Genomic DNA, 25,226 nt, shown 5'->3' with positions numbered 1-25,226 from the left:
CCCTTGAGAATTAAGACTTAGGCCAATAGAGTCCAGTTTCTAGGATAGGAAGCAGCCATTTCACTGGTGGATCTGAGATGTAATATGAGTCACTTCCATTTCCAACATTTGATTCCAGGACCTGTGAATCCTGGCTATGAGAGAAACATACCATATATTGATTGCTGACTCAGAGCACATACTATATTCTGGAATGTATTATTCTTGTCCCACAAAATATTGCCATCCAGCCAGTACCATGAATCTTCAAAAGCCATTCTACTATTTTGTATGCCAGCTACTTCAGAGTGATGGGAGACATAGTAAAACCAGGTAATTCTATGAAAATGGGCCCATTTCCACACTTTATTTGCTATAAAATGAGTTCCTTGGTCAGAAGCAATTTTATATGGAATACGTAATGGTTAATAAGTTATTTTATAAATTCAGGGATGATAATTTTAGCAGAAATATTACGGTTAGGAAAGGAAAATCTTTTTCTAGAACAAGTGTCTACCTAAGGAAGAATGAAGATTGTGAATTCCATGATAGAAGTGACTTACTATAGTCAGCTTGCCACCGGGTGCCTGGCTGGTGCCTCTAGAGAGTGATTCCATGTCATGGATTCAGTGTTTGTCTTTGCTGTTGATGAATTTGGCACTCAACGGGAGTTGTTACCGTGTCAGTCTTGGTGAATAGAAGTCTGTGTTCCTGAGCCCATGTATTATCTCCATTCTTGCTGCCACGACTCCTGTGTTATAAGGACAACAAAGATGAATAAGTACAAAGGTGGGAAAACATGCTAGCTGACACCCACAGAATAGTTCACCTTGTCTCCTGATTATTTATATCCTCCTCTACTGAAGTTGACCTGGGCACAATACTCATTTGCAGGAGTCTGTCCACACAATCTTGCCCAGACCACCTTGTTACTAGTTTTCCAATTATGTTCTTTTCAAGTCTCTGGCCATTCAGCCAAACCATTAGCTACTACCCCCAAATTAGTGCATATTTTTACCCTTGCTCATCTCTCATTCCAGACAAAATGAAAGCTGTGTTCCATTTCTTGAACTTCTGCATACTGGGAGGATTTTGCTTCACCAGTGTCTTTCAAGGCCATCCTTGAGTGGGGCTGTTGTGCCACAGCTGTCAATGTACGAGTAGTATCAGCATATCATACAGAAACATCTAAGTAACAAGCCTATTTTTACCCCATTAGTCAACTGGTCATAGGAGCTTTCCACAGTCCAGGGTGTGGGTTAAGAGAAGCAATGTAACAAGAATAGGGTTCTTAGGAATCTGGACTACTTGCTCATGTAACTTACTTGTACCTTCAGGACTTGTTTGAACCCAGTTTTGTATATACCACTATAACTTGATGATAGAGTACTATTGTACATGCCCAAATTTATGGGTTGTGGATCAGACAATAACCATTTTATGATGGGCAACTCAGGTCACATGCTAAATTTGTGGGCATAAATGTCATATTTGCTGAGGACCAGTAGCAAGTCTAAAGCTGATTTTCAAGAGGAGAATAGTTATTTGTAGAAGATGGCTTTCTTTGTTCCAACATCCTAAACGTTTACACTGTGATTCACCTATAAAGACCTGCCAAACTTGACCTGCTGAACTTGAGAGTCAGAATATCATCATCTTGGTAGAGAAGCAAGTGGAACATGTGATATCTTCCAGAATGGAGAGTTGATCAAAATTTCTACAGACTAGATTATGCTAGAGTTGATACAGCTCTGAGACAGGGTCATGAAGGGAGATTGCTGGCCCTGCCGTTGGAAAGAAACTGTCTTGGTGATTTTTACTAAAAGGAAGGAAGAAATAGCTTCATTCCAGTTGCTAGGAAATGTACTGATTTGCTCCAACAATGAAACTACATCCTTAACTGCAGCTGCAACTGGAGTCACATGTGATTATGCTTATAGTAATTCACTATCATTCCTTAAGCTCTGTATTCTGCACTGGACAGATAGATGAGTTGAATGCTGATGTGGGTGGAATCACCACCCCTTTATTTTTCAAATCCTTAACAGAGGCACTAATCTCTGCAATGTCTCCAGGAATGTGGGCATTACTTTTGATTTACCATTTTGGTAGGTAAAAGTTTTGGTTACTTACACTTGCTTTTCTTCTGTTTTGTTTTCCTCTGTAAATCCCTCACTCCATAAGTCAAGTAACTAATACTGATTTGCTCATTGTGCCAGATTCTGCATTTGTCTTTTATAACAGTGCATTCCAAACTGGGGAAATAACTATGAGGTGAATTCAGGTATCTACTGAGCCCACTGGAGATAGACCTTAGCCAAAAATGACCTCTGTAAGCTCTTACTCTAACTAGTGAACCACAATAGCATATTAGGTCTCCAGAAATTAGTGTCACTTCAGATCCAGTGTCCTGTTATCCGTGATAAGTGTGAGTAACTCCCCTTCCCCATAGCATGGTCATCTTGGTAAATGGTTGCAAGTTTCTTTGAGGAAGGCTAGGAAGATTTACAGTGTGGTCTTTTGGCAGTCTGATCATTTTCCTAAAGAGCACCCATCCTCTTTATTCACGGGCCACTAGGTCTGTGAACTAGCTCAAGTCTGAGAATTGGTTGAGGGCCAAGACTCTTTTGTGTTGATTTCACTCCTACTTCTGGTAATCAAACCTAGAGCTTTTCTACTTATACAGATCAGGTAACATTTAAGCGAGTGCTAATCTATTTTAGTCCTAGGAACACCATGATCAGTTAGCCAATGCCAGCAATCTCTGTGGGTAAAGCCATTTTGTTTATTGCTTTGAGTTCACTGCCCCTTATGATAACCATGTCCATCTTATCTCTGGAAGTTAAGTGCTACACTTGGCCTTGGTCACCTGAGACCCCTGCATCCTCATTGACTTCAGGGAACCCAGCTTGATGGCACCATTTCCCACTTTATCCATGGATTTCTAGCTATGTGGCGTAGAATCTTACCAAGCCACACAGAGCTCATTAGGGGTGCAGGGACTCCCCTCACACAAACACATTTCTCCAACCTTGGCAAAGGAAGTATTTTTTGGAGTCTTTCTGGGGACATAGGAGGTTGGTGAGCAGGACTTACATAATAAATACTGTCCATATGTTAAAAAAGTTACGAGCCATTTTCCTTAAAAACTCCAGAATGGGCATCAGTGTTTGCAAGATAATGAAGTTGTTTGTTTATGATCTCAGTGAATAAGACAAATTAATATACAGAATGTAGCCTGAGTTTAAAAAGTATAACTGCCAATAAAATACTTACATTTAGTGCTTTTAGAATGAGAAAGGAATTTCTTAGTCATCAGTGTGTTAAATGTTTAGATTGTTCTCAGGTAAAAACCCACCTGAATATTACTTTCTGTGTTTTATTACATAATTAAAAATCAACATTAAACAACAGGGTTTTGTTTTCTTTATTTCCTGTTTGATGAATGTGACTACTCATGTTCTGTAACAGATACTTTTTTCCCAAAAAAAAGCTCAGTCTTTTGTTTTATGTTCTCTGTCCATTATTTCTTCGTAATTGAGGTCTTGCAGGATACTGAAGTAAATAAGAGAATGGTAGCCAAGGTGGAGGAAATAGACTCACCTCATTCTTAACAACTTAACTGCTTTTTCTGCGGAACTCTAGGTTACTGAGATAATAACACCAGCTTGAAAAGGAATGGTTTATTTGAGTCATATAAAAATATTTAGTCTTTCACATTATCTAAAAGGGAACATTTAAATAGACGGTTTGGAACCTTTTCTTCTACTTCACTCCCTCCTCTGACTTGGCTACTAATTCAAAGAAAAGATTTGCCAAGGTATACCCAGAGTTGAAACTACTCGAAAGTGAGAGAAAGGCTGAAACAGGCAGCGGTGATGTGAAAGGACAGACTGGCCCCCCATGTACAGACACACATGTGTAAAGACAGGGGCAGGAAACCCAGATTTTGAGTTGGTGTAATTGAGGTATAAATATTCCTGACACATTCTGTTCTTCATTTAGACTTTGACTTTTGAAAAGCCATTTATGACTATTGTACTGTTCAAATTTTTTTTATACTGCTCTTTATCTGTGAGTTTTTAGACCTTCCTCTGATAGGATAGTTTTAATAGTTCATTGTTTTTTGGACTATAGTGCAATGATTAGGATATTGTTAGGCTAAATCGAATTAGTCAGTAAGGTCATGGGTCCTGAGTGACCCTTTCTTTTTATTTGTAAGCATTTTGTCATATTATGGGACCAGTAAGTATTTCTTTTTATAATGGATGTGGGTGGGACATAAAGCATACTTTGTGCTTGAGCTGAACTTTATTGTATAAGCATTTTCAGGCAAAGAAACTTTATTTTATTTAGAATATAGCATGTGCATGGATCAGTAAGGAGAGGGCATTTTGTCCCCTTATCCCTCAACGCCCATTTTAAGATGCTTTTATTCTTCTGGATTTCTAAGAGGAAGTTTTCTCCCTTATTGTATAAGCTAGCAGATTTCCCGAGTGTCCTTGAATGATTTATTCATTGCCTACTTGTAGCAAAAGAAAAGAATTATATATTACATTTTTTTATCTTGTGCAAGAAAGCAATTAAAAAATATATTTGGTAAGACCTTTAATAAAATTTTTAATGAGTTGTCTTTCCAACTCAGTCTTTACAAAAAGTACTGTCTTCTCCATTTTCATGGCTTAGAGCCCTATCTTTTTTTTACCCCCTACCTGGGATATGTGTTGTTTCCATATTACTTTTGCTTTTTAAATTAATTATTATTCTCTGTCTAAGAAAATCTAAGGTGTACCCATACTTAAGATAATGTTTAAATTATACCTTGGTGAATATAATACATTTACTAATAATATTTTGTCCAGAATTAAAACTTTAATTATCACCAGTACTCTGAGATGAATAAAGTTGTTCTATAATTAACCACGCTGTTTTGATAAACCAAAGATCTTTTTCCACTTTCTTCATTCTTTCTCTCCTTTATCACTGCTTCCTTCTCTCCTCCCCACAAAGTTCCAGCGATTGAATGCTTGAAGAATGGGTGAATGATCTTATGTAATTATTTCCGTACTACCTCACCTTCTCTTTTTAGACTGTAAACTCTATGAGAACAGACTGCACCATTCTTGTTCACCTCCATGTGCCAAATGCAGGATTGGCACATAGTAGGAATTCATTAAGTTAGCTGAATGAATGAATCAATGAGTAGTAAGACCTGTATTGTGAATGCTTTTAAAAATTGCCTTTGTTGAAAATGTTTGTCTTATTTATATTAATGTTTAGATTGTAAACTATGATGGGGAGAAATTATAATAGAAAAAAATATTTTTAGTAAGTTTTAAAATTTGCTACTTATTTTTTAACAGGTACAGAGTAGTTTAATAAGCAATCAATTTAAAGTAGTTTTTGAAACTAAACTTTTGATTATTTTGGATTAATGTTTAAAACTATATTTGGCCATGTGACCTTGATTAGCTCAACTAACTTATGGCCCAGCAAAATTAAAATAGTTTGAGGGCATAATATGGAAATACTCATATTTTTACAGTGAGTATCAGTTTTAAGGGTTTTAATTGAAACATGATGTGGGCCTATGTAGATAATAGCATTTTTATTATTTCAAATTGTAACTTGAGAATTGTAAGGATTGGAGAATATTATTTCCAAGCATAACAGAAAATTAGGTGCTCTTGGGTTCAGAAATCATTATTTAAGCAAGATAGGCCTGATTGATCAGAAACACAAGGACCAAGGTAAGTGTATGTAACTCCCCGAAACAATGTTAGTATAGACTGTTCATTTAATTCTTGGATAACAGGTGTGTTCAAGTACTTTGGGTACTTTGGACATAGGGAAAGAAAAAAAAAAGAGCTCACTACTAACTACAAGGTGGGCCTTGGTAAGGTACAGAGTAGCCATAAATTTGAACTTGATATATTGCGAACTTTCTTTGACCACTTGTTTGGAAAAGCAATTAATACTTGGCTATGTAGTAGTTTACCTTGGAGAATAAGATTCTGCTCAGTGTATCGTGCTGTCTTTTCACCTCTGTCTAATTGTAATATCTCTGTTACTGTTTGCTTAGCTTTTGTCTCTTTGTGCCTTTAACGGTATATTTTCATCCTGTATTTTCCTCTAGGCATCCACAAGGACAAAGATAAACCTCCCAGCTTCTCTGTTGTCCTTGAGACTTTGCGGCGTACCTTGACAGATTACCACAACAAGCTGGAAGATGCATCTAATGAGGTAACACTTGCACTGTTTGGCTCCACACACATAGCCTTCGGCCTGCAGCAGTACGTATTACTTGCTTGTTACAGAGGTCAAAAATACTGGGAATGTTGATTTGACAGCTTCACAGACACAAAAAATAATAAGTTGCTGTCACTGTTTTTTCTTTAAGTGTGGCCTAAAGTCGTGTCTCACTTATGTTTTTGTAACTCTTCTGTTACACTATTATTTTCAAAATTATAAAGACTCTGTTATTTCTTGGTCTTCATAATTTATCTATTTTAATTTAATAAAAAACTGTGAAACTCAGTTAATGCATGTTATATTTAAATATGTTTTTATGAAGTTTGGAATAGATAGTAGAAATTTAGATTTTGTCAATATTTTGAGTTAAGAATTCTATAAATTGAAGAAGTCTTAATCAGAAAGAGAGAAGTTGGTTTTCATTCTCTAAAGGGAGTAACGTGTTGTTAGAAGTTTTTAAAAATGAGTATCTGTTTGGTGTAGCCTGAAGGTTCTTAGTTTCCTGACTGAGAAAGCTCGTGCTTCTATTTATCTTCTCTTATGTATTGTTTAATTTGTGGGTTGATAACTTTCTTGGGTATTAAAATGTTTTATGAATTTGTGCTTTAAAAATTGAAGAGTTTGTTTAGTTACATCTTGTCAAATTAGAGAATATGAAATAGCTACATTAAATACAATTAGTTAGCAAAACAAGCAATTGTTCCTACCAGAGAAAGTCAAGCTACATAGCATGGAATTTAGTGTTTACCTGCCTATTTATCTGTTTCTTTCATCTAATACAAAGGCCATGAAACCCTTATATTTCACATTTCAGAAGAGTCTTATTTTACTTTAGTTTCCTATGGTGAACAAAGAAGAAAAAGTGAGTGTTCTTAATACTATCTGTAATTGTTCAAACGGTATAAAAAAAAGTGACCACTGAAATAATTAAAGTTCTATAAAGAACAAACACTGCTAAGTCTTTCCCAGTGAGACACGACAACCTGTACTGTTAGTAGTTTATGAAACTCTTCTGAGGCCTAGGTCTGGAAGCTGCAGGGTAACTAGGAACATATTACCCACAGCGAATTGTTATTTGGGAGGATGAATGTCACATGATCCTCAGCGCAGTTGAAAAGTCGACTCAGCAGGCTTTGGCTTAGTAATGCGCTTTGTTGTGAACCAGTGCCAGAGACAGCAGTGGGGAGACCAAGGGGGTGGCTGCAAAGAAAGCAGAAAGAGCAGTCTGACAGAAAGAAGAATGAACTGTCAAAGAAAATAAATCACAAGCGGAGCAGGACAAACTGATGACCTGCCACAAGCCTTCCCAGTAGGACTGCATGTGACCGACCCTGAAGTTGTCATATGGAGAGAGAGACCAGTGAATACCCTCATGATGTAAAAAGAACAGTCTTCCGCCCTGTCCTTTTTTCTTTCTGTGTAGATGCCACTGCTTCTGGCATTTTGGTCCAGTAGGATTTTAAGAATAAAGTTATATTTGTTTATAGTAAGAATGAAATCCTTTATCCAGACATCTAGTAAAAACACAATAACACCACTGACATTTTAAGCTCGAATACCTTCTTTTCTTTTTAGGCCTGTGAACTCGTGACAGAAATTACATAGTTAACCAAAAGAAATAATTTTTTAAGACCCTTAATTACTATAAATTTTTTTTCTTTAAATAATTGCATAAAAAACATTTAAAGATTAGCCATCCATGAAAAATATTTTAAAAGTTTCTTACATTTTCTTTTATCAGCTAAGCAGCATGAGTAATGCTAAGGAAAAGGCATCTAATGAACTTGATTCTACCAAACAGAAGATAGAATCTCACACTAAAAATATAAAGGTATTGTAGTTTAGAATAACTTTTTCCTTTTGTATTAAGAAACAAATATAATTATTTTGGGACTATTTTAAAGTAGATATATCTAGAAATATATCTTTCTATTTTTATTAAGTATGTTTAGGTATAATTAAAAAAATTTTTATTATTGATCAAAGTAAGAAGAATGTTTTTTTCATTAAACAAATAAAACTTGATTGGAAATTGTTTTGGTTAAAGGAGAAATTCATTTCCCAGGTTTAATTATAATACCATAGATTCAGAAAATGATTTAAGATCTGATATCTAGCCTTCGATACATATTCAACATATTTTACATAAGCACATCAGTATTTGGAGTTAGTTTTCATCATTTTGGGGTGGAGCCATTGTTTTTAGTACATCATGCCTAGTGATGGCTGAGCCCACACCTGGCTAAGGTCTAGGACAACAGTTTATTTTATTTTTTGCACTGGTTTTATGTACTTCATCTTTGCTAAGTTACACTGAGGAAATTTTTTGGTGTTGGTTCATGTTGAGTTTGCCATAGACATACTTGAATAGAATTTGTTAAGAGTAAGGAATAAATAGTTCAGCAGAATTTTATGGCACATATTTCAAATTTCTGTTGGTATTTGGAATGTCATTGGGAAGTAAATGTTCTTATAGTAAATTTAAGAAATTTCTTTTTAAAATGTTACATGTTATTTAGAAGTTTTTGAGCTACCAAGTTGATTTTTTTATAGCGAGCTGAAAGGAAAAGTTTCAAAGTGCTTTATGGAACAAGTTATCTTATTAACATTTTATATTTAAATGTTAAAACATGACAAATTTTCTAATTTTTGAGCTAAAATTTTATACTTAGAAAATGCATTCAATAATATACCTTGATGTTTTAGTATTATAGTCACACACTTGGGTTTGTTATTCTTTTATGTCAAAGCTTTGGAAGTCTTCATTATGTATTTTGTATTTGTTATCCCCCCCACCCCTTTGTTGGCTGGCATTCATACAATCTCTTTATTTGGTGTCTCCAACAGGACCTTCAAGATAAACTGGCTGATGTCAATAAAGAGTTGAGTCATTTACGCACTAAATGTGCAGACAGAGAGGCTCTAATAAGCACTTTAAAGGTGGAACTACAAAACGTGCTGCACTGTTGGGAGAAGGAGAAGGTGCGAGCAGCCCAGTCTGAAAGTGAGCTGCAGAAGCTTTCCCAGACTTTTCATAAAGACGCAGAGGTATTACCTGAGGCATGGTGACTGTCAGGAAAGGCCTCGCACTAATCTCAGTTTTAGAAATTTACAGCCATCAGGTGGCTATTTTTATTATTTGATTTAATTCAAAAAATTCTTCTGAGCCATTCTGAACTATTCATGCCAGCTGCAAAATCAGTTATTGCATTACTCTTGTATCATCCTATTTTGTGAGGGAAAGAAAATAGTTTAACTCTTTTATCGTTTGTACAACTAGTTTTCTCTGACTTTTAGACCATCCTATCTTAAGCAGCTATGCTCCTAACAGTCCTGTTTGCCAATGACAGAGTTATTTTTTTTATTTCAGTAGTTTTGTAATCTGGCCTGGTGGGAAGAATGTTTTTCGTAATCAGAAAGAATTGACTTGGATAGAGGTATTTCTATTTACAAACTGTGAAGACGGACAGGCCACTTAGCTTGGTCTCCACATCTTTGTTTCCTTTTGCAAAACAGGAATAGTATCTACTTTAATAGACAGTCTCCTTACTCTTTATAATTCTAGGATATTAATAAAAATTTAGAAAAATACAAATCCCACAAAATTAATGCCCTTGAGAGTTGCCTGTCCATTTTAACTTATTAATGACTTCTTAAAATATTATGAGAAACTTTTATATTCTATATGAGCATGTGGAAGTGGAATTGTTATCTTATATTTTCTTTTACCCGTGGGATATAGAACTAGTCTAGCTAGAGTGGAGCTGGTTTATCTGAGCCGTCCTGCATATTGAGTCCATTACTCTAACAAATACGAACATGAATGCCAAGAGGGTAAAAAGGAAACATTCTTTCCACTCTTCTTACAGTCTGGGATTTAAATTGTGTCCACATGAAGGGGCTGGAATTGTTCTACACATCAGATAGTGATTAAAGTAAAGGAAACTAGAAGCCTGACTGTATTGTAAAGTCAGCATGTCTACAGCATTGTGGTTGGGTTCAACATGTGTGAATTGATTTTGGATCTTGAGATTCACTTTTCACGCCAAATGGATAATTATTATGCATGGTTCATCACAGCCCAAGCAAAAAGGACATGATGGCGACACAATGAATCACCGTTTAGGATGAACTCCACTTTCTAAATGGGGGGGGGGGCGCGGAGATTTTTAGTGCCTGAATAGTGTGTTTGATTAGTTTTATTTAATAAGATTTTTTAAACATCTCAGCTTAGTTAGAAATGCAAAAGACATTGTTAGTTGCTTTAAAAAAAAGCATAGCATATTTATGAAGACTTTTCTGATATCCTAACTCAAGTTTGTGGATATAACTACATATGCAGAGTTTTTGGTTTTTAAATTGTTATATATTGGCATATAGAGAGATTTAAAGATACACATTTTTATATATATTGGAAAATTTTTACCACAGTCTCTAATTGCAAAGCCTTTACATATGCTTTATTCAGTTTTTCTTATCTGAAAGATTAGAATTCCTATTTTTTCCTCTTAATTTTCTTCTTTTAAAAGTTCTCTTTGCTGATCTATTAAAAAATCTTGAGGGAACTTATTTTAGCTACATAAAATGTTCATTTTGTAGCGTCACAATTACCTTGTTTTGAGTTCCATTCTTTGGGACTTAATAGATGAAATAAATACCTTCTAAAGAGAGCCATTTGGCATTTTAGTCAGTAAACTCTCCTTGTGTGTTCAAGATGGGATCAACTTTTTACTGAATTCTACAGTATAGTGTTTCTAGGTCATTAAACAATGGATGGTTAGTTACAATAACAGCAATATAATTTTAAGGAACTTTTTTTTTGCATATTTCTAATTGGTTAGTTTTAAAAGTATGTCTTGGGCAGCTATGTCCATTTTTTTTTTCGGACTGTTAACTTTGAAATATTTAAACACCTACACATGCCCAGTGTGCCAAATACAGTTTGAACTTCTAAGTGAAGAAAACAAAGGAGCCTATCTTCCATCTCTTTCATATCACTGTCTGCTTTGCCTAAGGGGCTTGGATAGATTTCCTATAAGTGGTAAGTAAACTGGAATCTCTGGAGAAGGAGGAAAGCTGAGTAATTGTGTGCATGTAAAGTACATGTTGGTATAACTTTCGTCAGCTTTCAGAGTTGAGTAATGCTCTTCTCTTTATATTGTTTTTTTGACTTAAATGACATATTTTTTGACAAATGTAAATATGAAATTATAGAATTACCATATTAGACATCCAGTTAGAAGGGCTTACAAACCACTAGTCGAGATGCTTTATGTTACAGCTGAGAAAGATGAGGCCTGGAAAGGTGCTTACTTGAATCACGTCCTCAGTTGTAGCAAAACTGTTGTCAGAATCCAGGGCTTCTGGTTTCTAGATTTCAGATTTTGGTTTTGCAAACCAAGTGTAAGCAATTTCAAGTTTCTGTCTCATGCTTTATTTTGAATGTGAAAATGTCACCAAGATAACAGTATTCTGATACTTGAAAATTTGACTTCCTTTCCAGAATTTTTGAAATAAATTCTTCATTATATGTATTACGTGTTTTACTTCTTACAGTGTTTATATACTGGAATTAATTTCTTTTTTTTTCTCACAGGAGAAGCTAACCTTCCTTCATACCTTGTATCAGCACTTGATAGCAGGCTCTGTGCTCATAAAACAACCAGAAGGCATGCTGGATAAATTCTCTTGGTCTGAGCTTTGTGCAGTCTTGCAGGAGAATGTTGATGCCCTGATCGTAGACCTCAACAGGGCTAATGAGAAGGTAACTGTCCTCAGGCACCAGATACCTCTATTAAGTCCAGTGACATTTGTCCACATCACAGTATCATTAAGAGGGGCTGACATTCATCTTATTTCAAAAAGAATTTGGGTGTTAATAATTCAATACCATTAATTATGGCTTGTCTACAACTCAGTTTGATGCCATTGCTGTGGGCATGTAAATGTGACTGAAGTCTGTATGAAGTCTCTAAGCTCCACTTTCTGTGCAGGACATGCTAATACTACTAGCCAGTATTAGCCACAGGGACCTAATTAAAAGAAAATAAATTAATCTTACTGATGAAGCAATTCAAAGAACTTAGTCATTTACATTAATAAACCAACTCTTTATGTTAGCATAAAATAGAAACAAGATACAGTTATTCAAAAACATGATCTTAAAATTCTTTGCTCAGGAAATAATGAGTTGTTACTTTGAAAGCACTTAAAATTTAAAAATTTTATTTATGACATTTCTTGTAATTTAACAAACTGTATGTTACAAAACCCATCTAGTGCTTCAGAATGTAAGAAGGATATATTATAGGAGAAAACAGTAGACTTATGGTCTCTTTACCATAATGAACTCAGTCTTTCAAAAAAAAAAATCCCCAAAATCTCCTTTTGGTTATAGAAAATTAAAATGGCTTAGCAGTACAACATATTCCACTGTTAAAGGTATGATTCTTATCCCAGGTCTATTAAACTGGTCAGAACTATATTTACATGGTCTATATTCCAGATCTTAATTGTAGTGACATTTGCTGATAAGGGACACAAAGAGAAAAGCTATTCCTAAGTTTCTTTTTTAATCTTTTGAAATAATGAAACAGCATCTCAGCTCAGTTTTAGAGTGAGAGCATTTTACCTCGTCTGATTGACAAACAATCACAGGTGCTGAGAATTAGGATTGAGGAAATGAAGAAATAAATTGTGAGAACTGGAAATACTGTTCTTTATGGTGAATGTATGTATCATGAGTTTGAAAATTACTGATAAATGAGTACATTTTTTAACCCTCTGAGATGGTATTGTGTTTTAATAGATTTGCATAGTTTCAAAACATCATTAATTGTCATTACATGTTAGATGATGATGATTTTCTTTCCAGTGTTTTAATTGTGAAATAAAAATGGTTGGAACATTCTGCTTTATTATATGTAACATATTTGTAGATTTGTAAATCTCATTTAAATACTTTCTTTCACATTGAGATATCTGAATAGCTTGAGCTTTGGTTCTAGAAGTAAGAATATTCTAAATTTTGTCAGTAAAATTGATTATAGAATGAGTCACTTTACTAAAGAAAAAAGATTTGTCGTCTATACATACAAATGACACCATTTTCTGCTAAAATATAATTTTGTCCTACTAGTTCCTATTCCTTAATTTCTCTGTTTTCTTTTTAACTTAAAATTTTTATATGATCTTAAGTGATAAAATATAGTAGGAAATTCTGAAATGGCTTTTGGGGGAGGTGATACAGAGGACTGGTTTGTGAACATCTCATTCTGTGTTGCATTTCTCCGTTTAGATAAGTCATCTAGAGTACATCTGTAAAAACAAGTCTGATACAATGAGAGAGCTTCAGCAGACGCAGGAAGACACCTTTAACAAAGTGGCAGAGCAGATCAAAGCCCAGGAGAGCTGCTGGCACAAACAAAAGAAGGACCTGGAGCTGCAGTACTCGGAACTCCTCCTGGAGGTGCAGAGGAGGGCACAGGTATGCCACTTCCACAAAGAGCTTTAAAAATGGGATGCTCAGTGTTTAACTTTCCAGTACTTTCTCTCAGTACCAATGCCAAGTTGGTTGAAACTTCATAGAACCACATGGAACTTGCTGGTTAGGTGCACACATATAGGATCAAGCAAACACACACACACACACACACACATCCACGTGTGTGTGTGTGCACGCACGTGTGCGTGTGTGTGTGCACGTGTGTGCATGTGTGCATATTAAGAATTGTCTTTCACTTAAGTTTGCAAATGGATAGCTTTCTGGTTAAAACATCTCAGAACGCATGGATCAGTTGAATACTAAAATTGTATTTTCTTTATTTTAAAAATGAAGGTTAAGAAATTTTAGCAAAATATTGTCAGTTTTAGTGTAGATATACTTTGATCCAGCTTATTCCATTTGTAGGGGTTAACCATCATTTGGTTAAATGAACCATCATTTAAACTGATTTTGGGTTGAAATTTGTTATGCCTCCTAACATTGTGTAAGAATAGAGTTATAGTTGTGGACTCTGTTGCAAAACAATTGACTCTGAGATGTAATGTATCTTCTATATTGGATTCAGTTGAGAACAGAAGTTATGGGTAGTTAATATAACCGTATTTTTTTTCTTATACAAATTATTGTCAACAGACTTTATATTGTTAGCTGTCTTCCCTGCCAAATCAGGAATAACAATGATAGTGTATACTTTTTTGGCATTGAGTTTAATAGTAGGTCATTTGTTCTCAAGGCACCTAGGAACTGGAAGGTTATATGTTCTTCCCATGCTTGATTCAGTATTTAACCTCTTTATTTGGCCCACTCATGTTTACATTGGCAAGTCTAATTTAAAAAAGAAACCATATTTGTTTGCCAGTAAGCAGATTCAGATTGTCTAAAATAAGACTATGTTGTTGTCCCAAACATATGGGCCCTGTATGAATTTAAGCCTTTCTCTATGAGTTTCAATGAATTATTACGCTCTCTAAAAGTAGCCTTTTGTTCACTGTGTGCAGGATGCCATGTGATATGTTCTGCATTTTCTACCACTGAAGTAAAAGACCTAAACAGTTTAATTTTTTTGAAGGTATAGTGAACAGATCTTAAGTGTACAATTTGATGTTTTGATCAGTGTAAACACTCTATAACCATTACCCCATTTAAGACAAACATTTCCACTACCCCAGAAAGTTCTCTTGTGTACTCTTCCAGTCATTTTCCACTCCCCGAAAGCAACCATTGTTCTGATGCCTGTATCATAGATTACTTTCATTTGTTCTTGAATTTTCTCTCAATGGGCTCATTCAGTATATAGTCTTTGGTGGCTGGCTTATTACACCCAACGTATTTTTTTTTTGATATTCATCCATGTTGTGTGTATTAGTAGTTCATTATTTTTATGGTCAAGTCGTATTCCATTTTGTAAGTATACCATAGTTTGTGGTGAATTGATGGGTATTTGGGTTGTTTCCAGTTTGTGACTATTGTAAGTAAAATTGCTACAAACATTATTATTTAACTATTTTGTTGACATTTTTTCATTTCTCTTGGTTGAGAGTGTAATTACTAGGTCATAGGATAGGCATATACTTATAAAAAAAACTATCAAACTTTTTACCAAAATGGTTGTATTATGTTATATTTCTACCATAAATGTGTAAGAGTTTTCATTGTTCTACATCTTTTGCAAAATTTAGCATTGTTAGTTTTTTAAATTTTAGTCATTCTGGTTGTTTGAAAATGTATTTCATTGTGGTTCTAGTTCACATTTTCTTGGTAATTTATGATGTTGAACACTTTTCATGTTCTTATTGCATTTATATGTCTTTTGTGAAGTGTCTTTTAATATGTTTGTACATTTAAAACTTTGAGTTGTTTGTATTTGTATTATTGATTTGTAAAAGTTCCTTATAAATTCTGGATATAAATCCTTTGTCATATGTATGTACCACAGATATTTTCTTTCAGTATCTCATTTGTCTTTTCATTTTTTAATGTTTCTTTTGATGATCTCATGTTTTAAAATTCTGATGAAGTTCAACTTACGAATCTTTTTCTCTTTTGACTATTTTTATGCAGTAAGCAATCTTTCTATACTGCAAGATTGAAAATAATCACCTATCATTTCTTCTAGGAGTTTTATAGTTTTAACTTTTATGTCTAGGTCTGTGATCCATCTCCAATTAATTTTTGTGTCTGATGTTAGACACACTAGACCATTTATTCAAGACTTCACTTTTCTCATTGAGTAGCCCTAGTCCCCCCTGTGAAAAAACAACTTACTATATATGGGAACTGCAAGTTTGTTTCCCCCCTATAGTTTTGCCTTTTCCAGAATGTCATATAAATGGAATTTTACAGTATGTAGCCTTTTGGGTCTTTCTTCACTTAACAAAATATGTTTGGGAATTGTTCACATCATTGCTTCTGAGAGTAGCTCACTCCTCTTTACTGCTGAGTAAAAAGGAGTGATCTTGGGCTGAGTAATATTCCATTTATCCAGATACTTGCTGATGGGCCTTTTGGTTGTTTTTATTTTTTTTACAGTTATGATTAAAGGTGCTTTAAACATTCATAGATAGGTTTTTGTGTGATCATAAATTTTTATTTTTCTTGGGTAAATACTTAGGAGTCTGATTTGTGGGTTATATGGTAATATGTATTTGACTTTATAAGAAACTGTCAGATTGTTTTCCCAAGTGACTGTACTGTTTTGCCTTCTTAGTACCGTGTGAGAGAATTCTAAGTGCTCTGCGTCTGTGCCAGCATGTGCTTTTATCATTTTTCCTTTTTCTTTTTAGCCATTCTAATAGGTGTGTAGTGGTATGTCATTGTGATTTTAATTTCTGTTTTCTCTAATTAATAATAATGTTGAGCATTTTTTCATTTGCTTATTTGCCATCTGAATATCTTCTTTGGTGAATTATCTGTTCATATCTTTTTGCCTACTTTGTAACTAGGTTGCTTGTTTTGTTGCTGAATTTCAAGAGTTTTTGTATATTCTGGATGCAAGTGATTTGTTAGATATGTGATTTGCAAGTATTCTCCCCTGTTCTTTTAAATGTCCTTTTGCAGAGCAAATGTTTTAAGTTTTTATGAAGTCCAGTTTATCGATTTTTTCTTTTACGGATTGTGCTTTTAGTGTTGTATCTAAGACCTCTTTCTTTTAAGTTTGTACCCTTAAACACATCAGCCTTCTAGCCCTAATCCTCATCACCTGGTAACCACTGTTTTATTCTTGCTTTTTTTTTCTATGTTTGATTTTTTTTTTTTTAGATTCCATGTGTAAGTGATGTCATATAGTTGTCTTTTTCTGTCTGGCTTATCTTGCCTAGCATACTGTGTTCAAGATCCATTCATGTTATCACAAAAGGTAGGATATCCTCCTTTCTCATGGGTGAATAATATTCCATTGTGTATATATAACACTTTTTTTTTTTTATCCATTCATTTGTTGATGAACATTTGGGTTGTTGCCATATTTTGGCTACTGTGAATAATGCTGCAGTAAAATGGAAGTACATATATCTCATTGAATTTCTGTTTTCACTTCCTTTGGGTATATTCCCAGAAGTGGATTTCTTGGATCATATGGTAGGTCTATTTTTAATTTTTAGAGGGACCTCCACATTGTTTTCCACAGTGGTTGGACTAATTTACATTCTCACCAAAAGTGTATAAAGGTTTCACCAGCACCTATTGTCTCTTGTCTTCTTGATGATACCTGCCCTAACAGGTATGAGGTGATACCTCATTGTGGTTTTTATTTGCATTTCTCTTATGATGAGTCGTGTTGAGCATCATCTGATGGGCCTATTGACCATATTAATATCCTCTTTGGAAAAATGGCTATTTAGCTCTTTTGCCCATTTTTTAATCTTTTTTTTTTTTTTTTTGCTATCAAGTTGTGTTAGTTCTTCATACATTTTGGATATTAACCCCTTATTGGATATATGGTTTGTAAAAATTTTCTCCTGGTCTGCAGGCTACCTTTTCATTTTGTTAATTGTTAATTTTGTAGCACTGAAGCTTTTGAGTTTGATGTAGTCCCATTTGTTGATTTTTGTTTGTAATGGTTATGCTTTTGGTGTCATATCCAAAAAATCACTGCCAAGACCAGTATCTTTGGGCTTCTTCCCTATGTTTTCTTTAGGAGTTTTATGGTATAGGTCTTATGTTTAAATCTTTGATCCATTTCAAGTTAATTTTTTTGAGTGGTGTGAAATAGGCTTCTAATTTCATTGTTCTGCATGTATTTATCCAGTTTTCCCAGCACCATTTGTTGAAGAGACTGTCCTTTCCCCACTGGGCGTCCTTGGCTACCTTATTGACTGTTAGTTGGCTGTATATGTCACTTCCATTGGTCTAGTGTCTATTTTTGTGTCAGTGCCAAATTGTTTTCATTACTATGGCTTGTTGAAGCTATGATCTTATATATAGAAAATCCCAGAGTCAATCAAAAAACTGTTGTAATTAACTGATGATTTTAGTAAAATAGCAGATTACAAAATAAACTTACAGAAACTTGTGGCATTCCTTTACACTTAGGAAGCATTTGAAAAAGAAATTTTATAAAAGATCCCATTCCCAATAGCATCAGAAACAATAAAATATTTAGGAATAAATTTAACCAGAGAAGTGACAGATCTGGACAATGAAAACTACAAGACTTTCCTGAAAAAATTGAAGAAGACATAAACAAAGGGAAAGACATCCCTTGTTCATGAATTGGAAGAAGTAATATTGTTAACAATAACCATACAATCCAAAGCCATCTACAGGTTGGATAGAATCCCCATCAAAATACCAAAGGCATTCTTTACAGAAATAGAAGAAACAACTCTAAAATTGGTGTGGAACCATAAAAGACCCCGAACAGCCAAAAGTAATCCTGAGAAAAAAAGAACAAAATGGGAGGTATCACACTTCCTGAATTCAAACTGTCCTATCAGTATTTTGAACTCATTTTCTTTATTCTAAGTCGTCAGGAAGGCATAGCAATTCACTTTCTGAAGTAAGGGAGTCAGTCATCACAAATGCTAATGTTTTAGGAGAAGCTCACTGAGGACTTTTCTCTGAAGAATGTGTAACTTCCTGGCTTTGATCCCTGGATATGCAAATTGAAAATATCATTTTCATTATTCCTAAAAGTACATTAATATTATATATTGGCACATTGCCTATATAATTTATGTACATATTTGAATTGTCATAAAATGTAATTGGATACGCAGCAGCAATTCATTTGGGTTTTATATTTGGTAAATTGATATTATGGTGCATATTACAGGACCTATAAATTTTTAGGAAATTTTACTATGATTAATTCTATATTTGTGCTTTTTTCCCCAAAGCTGCAATGCAAATAAATATATTTTCATTTTATGTTATCTTATTTTCTTTTTTTTTAACATTACTTAATTTTCAGTTATGTTGATAAGGACCTGAGAGGGAAAAATCCACAATTTTGCATAGGATTGTGTGTTGGAGAGGATATTTGGTGTTAGATGAACATAGCCATTAATAGATGCCATCTGCTGGAAAACAAATGACTGATCTATAGAGCCGTATGTTTAATATTTGGTTATTGTAAAGAAGTGGTTAGCAAAAGACAGGTAGTTAAGTAAAAAACAATTTTGGGATATGAATTGCTTTTATCTGAAAAATATAGTTATTTGCAAGACTTTTGGATGTGTAAGCTTTAAAACAATTAGTGGAAAAGCTATTAGATTAATGAAACTTGTAGAACAGGAAGGTTGGTTTCAGATCATAGCATGTTTTTACCATTAGGTTAAATGTGCTAGCCACATGGTTGGGTAATTCTTGAATTTAAATACTTTGGAGCCTACATGTAAATATATCTCAAGCATCTATGTGTACTGAAGCATCTGGGCTGAGTGCCACATTACATTGCCTTCCTAACTTTGCTTTTGTAATCTTAGTATTTATGTTTTTATTTCTTTTCTATCTGAAAAAGATGAAATTAATGAAATGAGAACTTCCTTTCTAGAAGTAAAGATTTTTCACGGTCAGTTAAGTATGGTTAATCCTTGATATAATGTTTATGGTAAACACTTTTGGTTTATCTGACATTTTAGTGAAATCAAATGAGTTAAGAATGAACAAAAATCTACAAAGCTTGGGTTCATCATCATATATTGCATTTTATTCCTCTTATATCACAGTATTAATAGTACTTTTGGCAAGAAATCTGAGTTAGTCATAAAACTGTCATTAGATGTTGAAAATTTTTTCTTTGAATTCCAAAAATATTCAAAAATAAAATGCAGCTTGTTTATATTGTTGAAGGTGATAGGGATACATGCCTTTCTGAGATGATTCCCAGCGAGTTAGACACAATCCTGTGTGCACCGTGTTTGATGGACTGTGAGTTGGTGTGACTGGACACCTTTAATGAAACAGAGAAAAATCCTCTGACTACTTTTTAAAAAATTTTTTATTTATTTGTTTCATTGTAGTATAGTCTGTTTACAATGTGTCAATTTCTGGTGTACAGCATAATGCTTCAGTCCTACATATACACACATATATTCATTTTCATATTCCTGACTTTTAAATAATTGATTTAGAAGTTGTTTTTCTTAATAATAATGTTATCCATTTAATTTTTATAATGCTTGATAGATTTTTCAATGCTTTTTCTACCTTTGCTTGCCTCTTCTTACATGAGCCCCACGACAACCATGTGACATAGGTCACTTAAGCATCATTTCTATTTTACAAGTGAGAAAACTGAGGTTCAGAGAACTGATACTGCTCATTTGTATAGCAAGGAAGCTCTAGGGCCAGAATTAGAATGCAGATAACAGATGTAAAATGTTTAGCACCTTGCTTGGTGTTTAGAAATTACAAAGTGAAAGTTATGTGCTGTTTGAATATATTATCATCATCCTTATCCTCTAGTCCTTTTTAAAATTATACTGCAGCACTTTTTAGAAACATGCTATTTAGAAACATGCTATTTTTGTTTATAAAGTGACATCTGAAGACGGGTCTGGTGACAACTCAGTTTCTTTTTTCTTGAACTCACATTCTTGATTAATTACTAATTAAACATGATCTTGATGAAGCTAATCAGTGCCATACTATCAGCCATTCAAAAAATGGTAGTTCCCTATCTCTTTTTTTTCCTCAGACTTCTTTTTTTCTGAGAGACTGAAATTTTAGTATACTATATTGCAAAATTATTACTATAGGTAGGAATATCAAGGTCACTTTTAAATAATGTAGTTAATATTAAATAAATACTTTACATATTATATGTCAGATATGTAGAGCCCTGTGTTTAATGCTCTCGTACTAGTAAATAGGCATAATAGTTATTTTCTCAAAAAGTTTCAAATTTAGATGGGACGCATTATATCAACACATGGAAAATTCACACAAGACAGTATGTAATTAATTGCCGAAGAGTGCTATCACCTTAGAAGAGGAGGTGGTCAAAATTTGAAGGCTTTGTAGAGGGGACTGCAGCCACCCTGGGCCCTGTTGTCAGGATCTGAAAGCCAGAAGGAAGGGAGACAAGAGACAGATTAGAAGTTAGAGTAGGCTGACTTTCCGACAGTCTGAGGTAGTATCTTTTAATAATTAGTAATTCAAGCATCTTGCCTATATCAACAATTTATTCTCAGTCTAAAGATAAAGAGAACCATTTTCTTCTGAGGGCTTGGTTTCTCCCTTTGGATAATTTTATAATTTGTACTGCCTTAGAAACAAGAGTAAACACAGGCATGTACCATTTTTGGCATATTACTATCTTTTTATGTGCTAAACTTATGAAATGAAGGTGTTGTTTTTAAGCTGAGTAAATAGCCATTATGGGGTTTGAGTGTATATGTGAAGATAATGGAATTGCTAGGTCATATGGTAACTCTATATTTAACTTTTTGAAGAACTGCCAAACTATTTTCAAAAGCCACTTGCATCATTTTAACATCTCCACCTGCAGTGTATGAAAGCTCTGATTTCTCCATGAAATGTGCTTTATTTTTAACAGAGAAATATTTACATCATAGGAAAAGCAGGCAAATTTATGTTTATTATATTTTAAAATATTGTCATCACAAAAAAGACAAGATATGTAGCTTATAAATGTAAGACTTTTAAAATAAAGTCCTTTGTTGTTTATGTGCTGGATCATTTGGGAGTTCTGTTCTTAATTTTTTGATTCCATACTGTTTTCCATAGTGATTACACCAGATTACCTTCCCATCAGAAGTGCACGAGGGTTCCCTTTTCTTCACAGCCTCGCCAACTCTAATTTGTTGTCTTTTTGATAATAGCCATTCTAATGGGCATGAGATTGATACTGAGGGTGGTCATCAGTTAGATCCATCAGACTGGAACTTGCTTAATAAATAATGAGCTGTAGCCTGCCATCACTCAAGCTTGCTTTAATTGTCCTCTGAGCATCACATAGCCTAAACTGTGTTTGCCAGAACTTGGAGTCAGCTGTGTCCAGTTAGCGTTTAAGCCAGTTGGGACTGGATGGGATCACCAGCCCTCCAAATGGGCATGCGTGAACGTACAATCAGTGACTCTGACATCAGAGGGCCAAGACCTCCACCCTCAGAGCATGCGTCCCTTGGAGGAGCACATAGGTTAGTTGTGCCTGCGCAGAATGACGGTTACCTCACATTTTTCTTGTCTCCAGTTACCTTTCCCCATGCTTCCCAAACTTCGGCTTACCCGTAAGTATTGCAAGACCCTGGCCTTTGAGGAGGTGGATTTGAGATTTGTTCTCCCTTCTCTTTGCTTGGATGCCTCGAGAGTAAACGCTCTCTGCTCTACAACTTTGTGTCTCAGTGTTTGGCTTGCTGTGCATAGATCAAATGGGTCTGGTTTTGTAACAAGATACTATTTCATTGTGGTTTTGATGTGCATTTATGTAATAATTAGTGATCTTAAACATCTTTTCATGTGCCTGTTGGTCGTCATCTTTATGTTTTCTTAGGAAAAATATCCATTCAGATCCTCTGCCCATTTTTTAAATGAGTTGTTTGTTTTGTTGTGGTTGAGTTGTATGAGTTCTTTACATATTTTGGATATTAGCCACTTATCATATATATGATTTACAAGTATCTTCTCTCATTTGGTTGGTTGTCTTTTGTTTTGTTGATGTTTTCCTACACTGTGCAGAAAGTTTTTAGTTTGATGTAGTCCCATTTGTTTCTTTTTGCTTTCGTTTCCCTTGCCTTAGGAGACATATCCAGAAAGATGTTGTTACGATTGATGTCAGAGCCTATACTGCCTATGTTTTCTTCAATGATTTTTATGGTTTCAGTTCTTACATTCAAGTCTTTAACCCATTTTGAGTTAATTTTTGTATATGGTGTAATATAGTTTCATTCTTTTGCATGTGGTTGTCCAGTTTTCCCAACACCATTGATTGAAGATACTCTCCTTTATCCATTGTATGCTCTTTACTCCTTTGATATAAATTAATTGTCCATATATGTGAGAGTTTATTTCTGGACTCTCATTTCTGTTCCATTGATCTATATTTCTGTTTTTCTGCCAATAGCATGCTGTTTTGACTCGTATGTCTTTATAGTGTTATTTGAAATCAGGGAGTGTGATACCTTCAGCATTAAATTTTAGGATGTTTTTGTTCCAGTTTTTGTGAAAAATGTCTGTGAGATTTTGTTGGGGCTTGCATTGGATCTGTAGATTGCTTTAGGTAATATGGACATTTTAACAATGTTAATTCTTCCCATTCTATGAGCATGGAATATCTTTCTGTTTCTTTGTGTTATCTTCAGTTTTTTTCAATAGTGTCTTACAGTTTTCAGTATACAGGTCTTTCACCTCTTTGGTTAAATTTATTCCTAGATATTTTATTCTTTTTGTTGCAATTGTAAATGGGATTTTTTCCCCTTGAATTCACTTTATGCTAGTTTGTTATTAGTGTGTAGAAATGCACAAAAGATTTTTGTATATTGATTTTGCACCCTGCAACTTTATTGTATTAGTTTATTATTTCTAGTAGGCTTTTTTTTTTTTTTGGTGGTGTCTTCAGGTTTTCCTATATATAAAGTCATGTCATCTGCAAATAGTGTCAGTTAAACTTCTTCTTTTTCAATTTGGTTGCTTTTCTTTTTCTTGCCTAATTACTCTGGCTAGGACTTCCAATATCATATTGGATAAGAATGGTGAAAGTGAGCATCCTTATTTTGTTCCTGATCTTATAAGGATAGATTGTAGTTTTTCACCATTATTATGTTAAGGCACATTTCTATACACAATTTATTGTGAGCTTTTATCATAAATAGGTGGTGAATCTTGTCAAATGCTTTTTCTACATCTGTTGAGATGATCATAGGATATTTATCCTTCATTTTGTTAAGGTGGTATATATTGTGTTGATTGATTTGCAGATGATGTACCATCCTTGCATCCCTGGAATAAATCCCACTTGGTCATGGTGTATGATCCTTTTAATGTCTTGTTGTATTTGGTTTGCTAATATTTTGTTGAGGATTTTTGCATTTGTGTTCATCTGAGATACTGGCCTATAATTTTCTTTTTTTGCCTTGTGCTTATTTGGTTTTGGTATCAGGGTAATGTTGACCTTATAAAATGAGTTGGGAAGTATTCTCTTCTCTTCAAATTTTTGGAAGATTTTGAGCACAATAGGTATTAAATCTTCTTTGACTGTTTGGTAGAATTTACCACCTCATGTATATTCTTAGTCTTTTATTTATTCTTATAGCAATTCATGAATAGCACCTCTTTTTTACAATACAAATATATATGATAAGTCTCTTGAAATCATTCATAGTGGTAGTAATTAATCAGCACAAATCAAAATTTGAGGACCATAAAATGATGTGAGGATCTTTAAAAATTGCTTTGTTACGTCACTACTGCTTCTGCTAGGTAGCCTAAAATGAAAATTGGCTTTGTTAAGTCCAGAATCTCAGTTCTCTTTTCTAAAAATTTCAGTATGTTCCTGTTTTTCTCTATATAGAAAGAAGTAGAGGATTTTTGGTAATATATTCTTGATTTTTATCCATTTCTAGCCATGTTTTAATTACTCTGTTATCCTCATCTCAGGACTATCTGTTTCTGGCTGCCTCTCTAAAATGCTTTAACTTAAACCTAAAGCTCTGTGGAAGTAGACCAGCCATATACAGTAGAGAAATTTGAGATTTATCATGCACTAAAATTAAATATTTTTCTTGCAATAGATTTACTTTACTTTTATATCTGTTTCCACACTCCATTTGATTTTGACCAATGACTGAATTTTTGGGAAACATTTAAAATACCATTAGCAAATATATCTTTTTACAGGTTTTTTTTGATCAAAGAAAGTAATTTTTGTTCAAAATCTACTTCTGCCTTAGACTTTGAGATCTGTAAAAACATAAATAGGCAGCCACCTAGATCTCGATTAAGTTTATTTTATTTCCACTACTTAGCTATGACCAGTGTGTCTGTTTTATCCTAGACTTTCTGTAATTTCCCTTTTTTCCCCTCAAATGAA

The 25,226-nt window shown here is 34.1% G+C and overlaps 1 protein-coding gene across 8 annotated transcripts in view; it reads left to right on the top strand.

Annotated features, from left to right (window-relative positions):
* CCDC171 (coiled-coil domain containing 171) overlaps positions 1-25,226 on the top strand; it is a 273,454-nt gene that overhangs the window by 98,514 nt on the left and 149,714 nt on the right. For all 8 annotated transcript variants that reach the window (XR_012071926.1, XM_072959382.1, XM_072959385.1 and 5 more), the window contains 5 exons: positions 6,116-6,222; positions 7,973-8,062; positions 9,079-9,279; positions 11,828-11,995; positions 13,529-13,717. Coding sequence is in view for 7 of the 8 variants with exons in the window: in XM_072959382.1 (XP_072815483.1) it covers positions 6,116-6,222; positions 7,973-8,062; positions 9,079-9,279; positions 11,828-11,995; positions 13,529-13,717 (755 nt within the window). In the remaining variant the exon portion in view is untranslated. The remainder of the gene's footprint in view (positions 1-6,115; positions 6,223-7,972; positions 8,063-9,078; positions 9,280-11,827; positions 11,996-13,528; positions 13,718-25,226) is intronic.

This window comes from Vicugna pacos, chromosome 4 (assembly GCF_048564905.1).
Source record: "Vicugna pacos chromosome 4, VicPac4, whole genome shotgun sequence".
Classification (NCBI taxonomy): Eukaryota; Metazoa; Chordata; class Mammalia; order Artiodactyla; family Camelidae; genus Vicugna; species Vicugna pacos.
The sequence above is the reverse complement of the archived record's forward strand: the minus strand, read 5'-3'. Positions and strand labels throughout refer to the sequence as shown.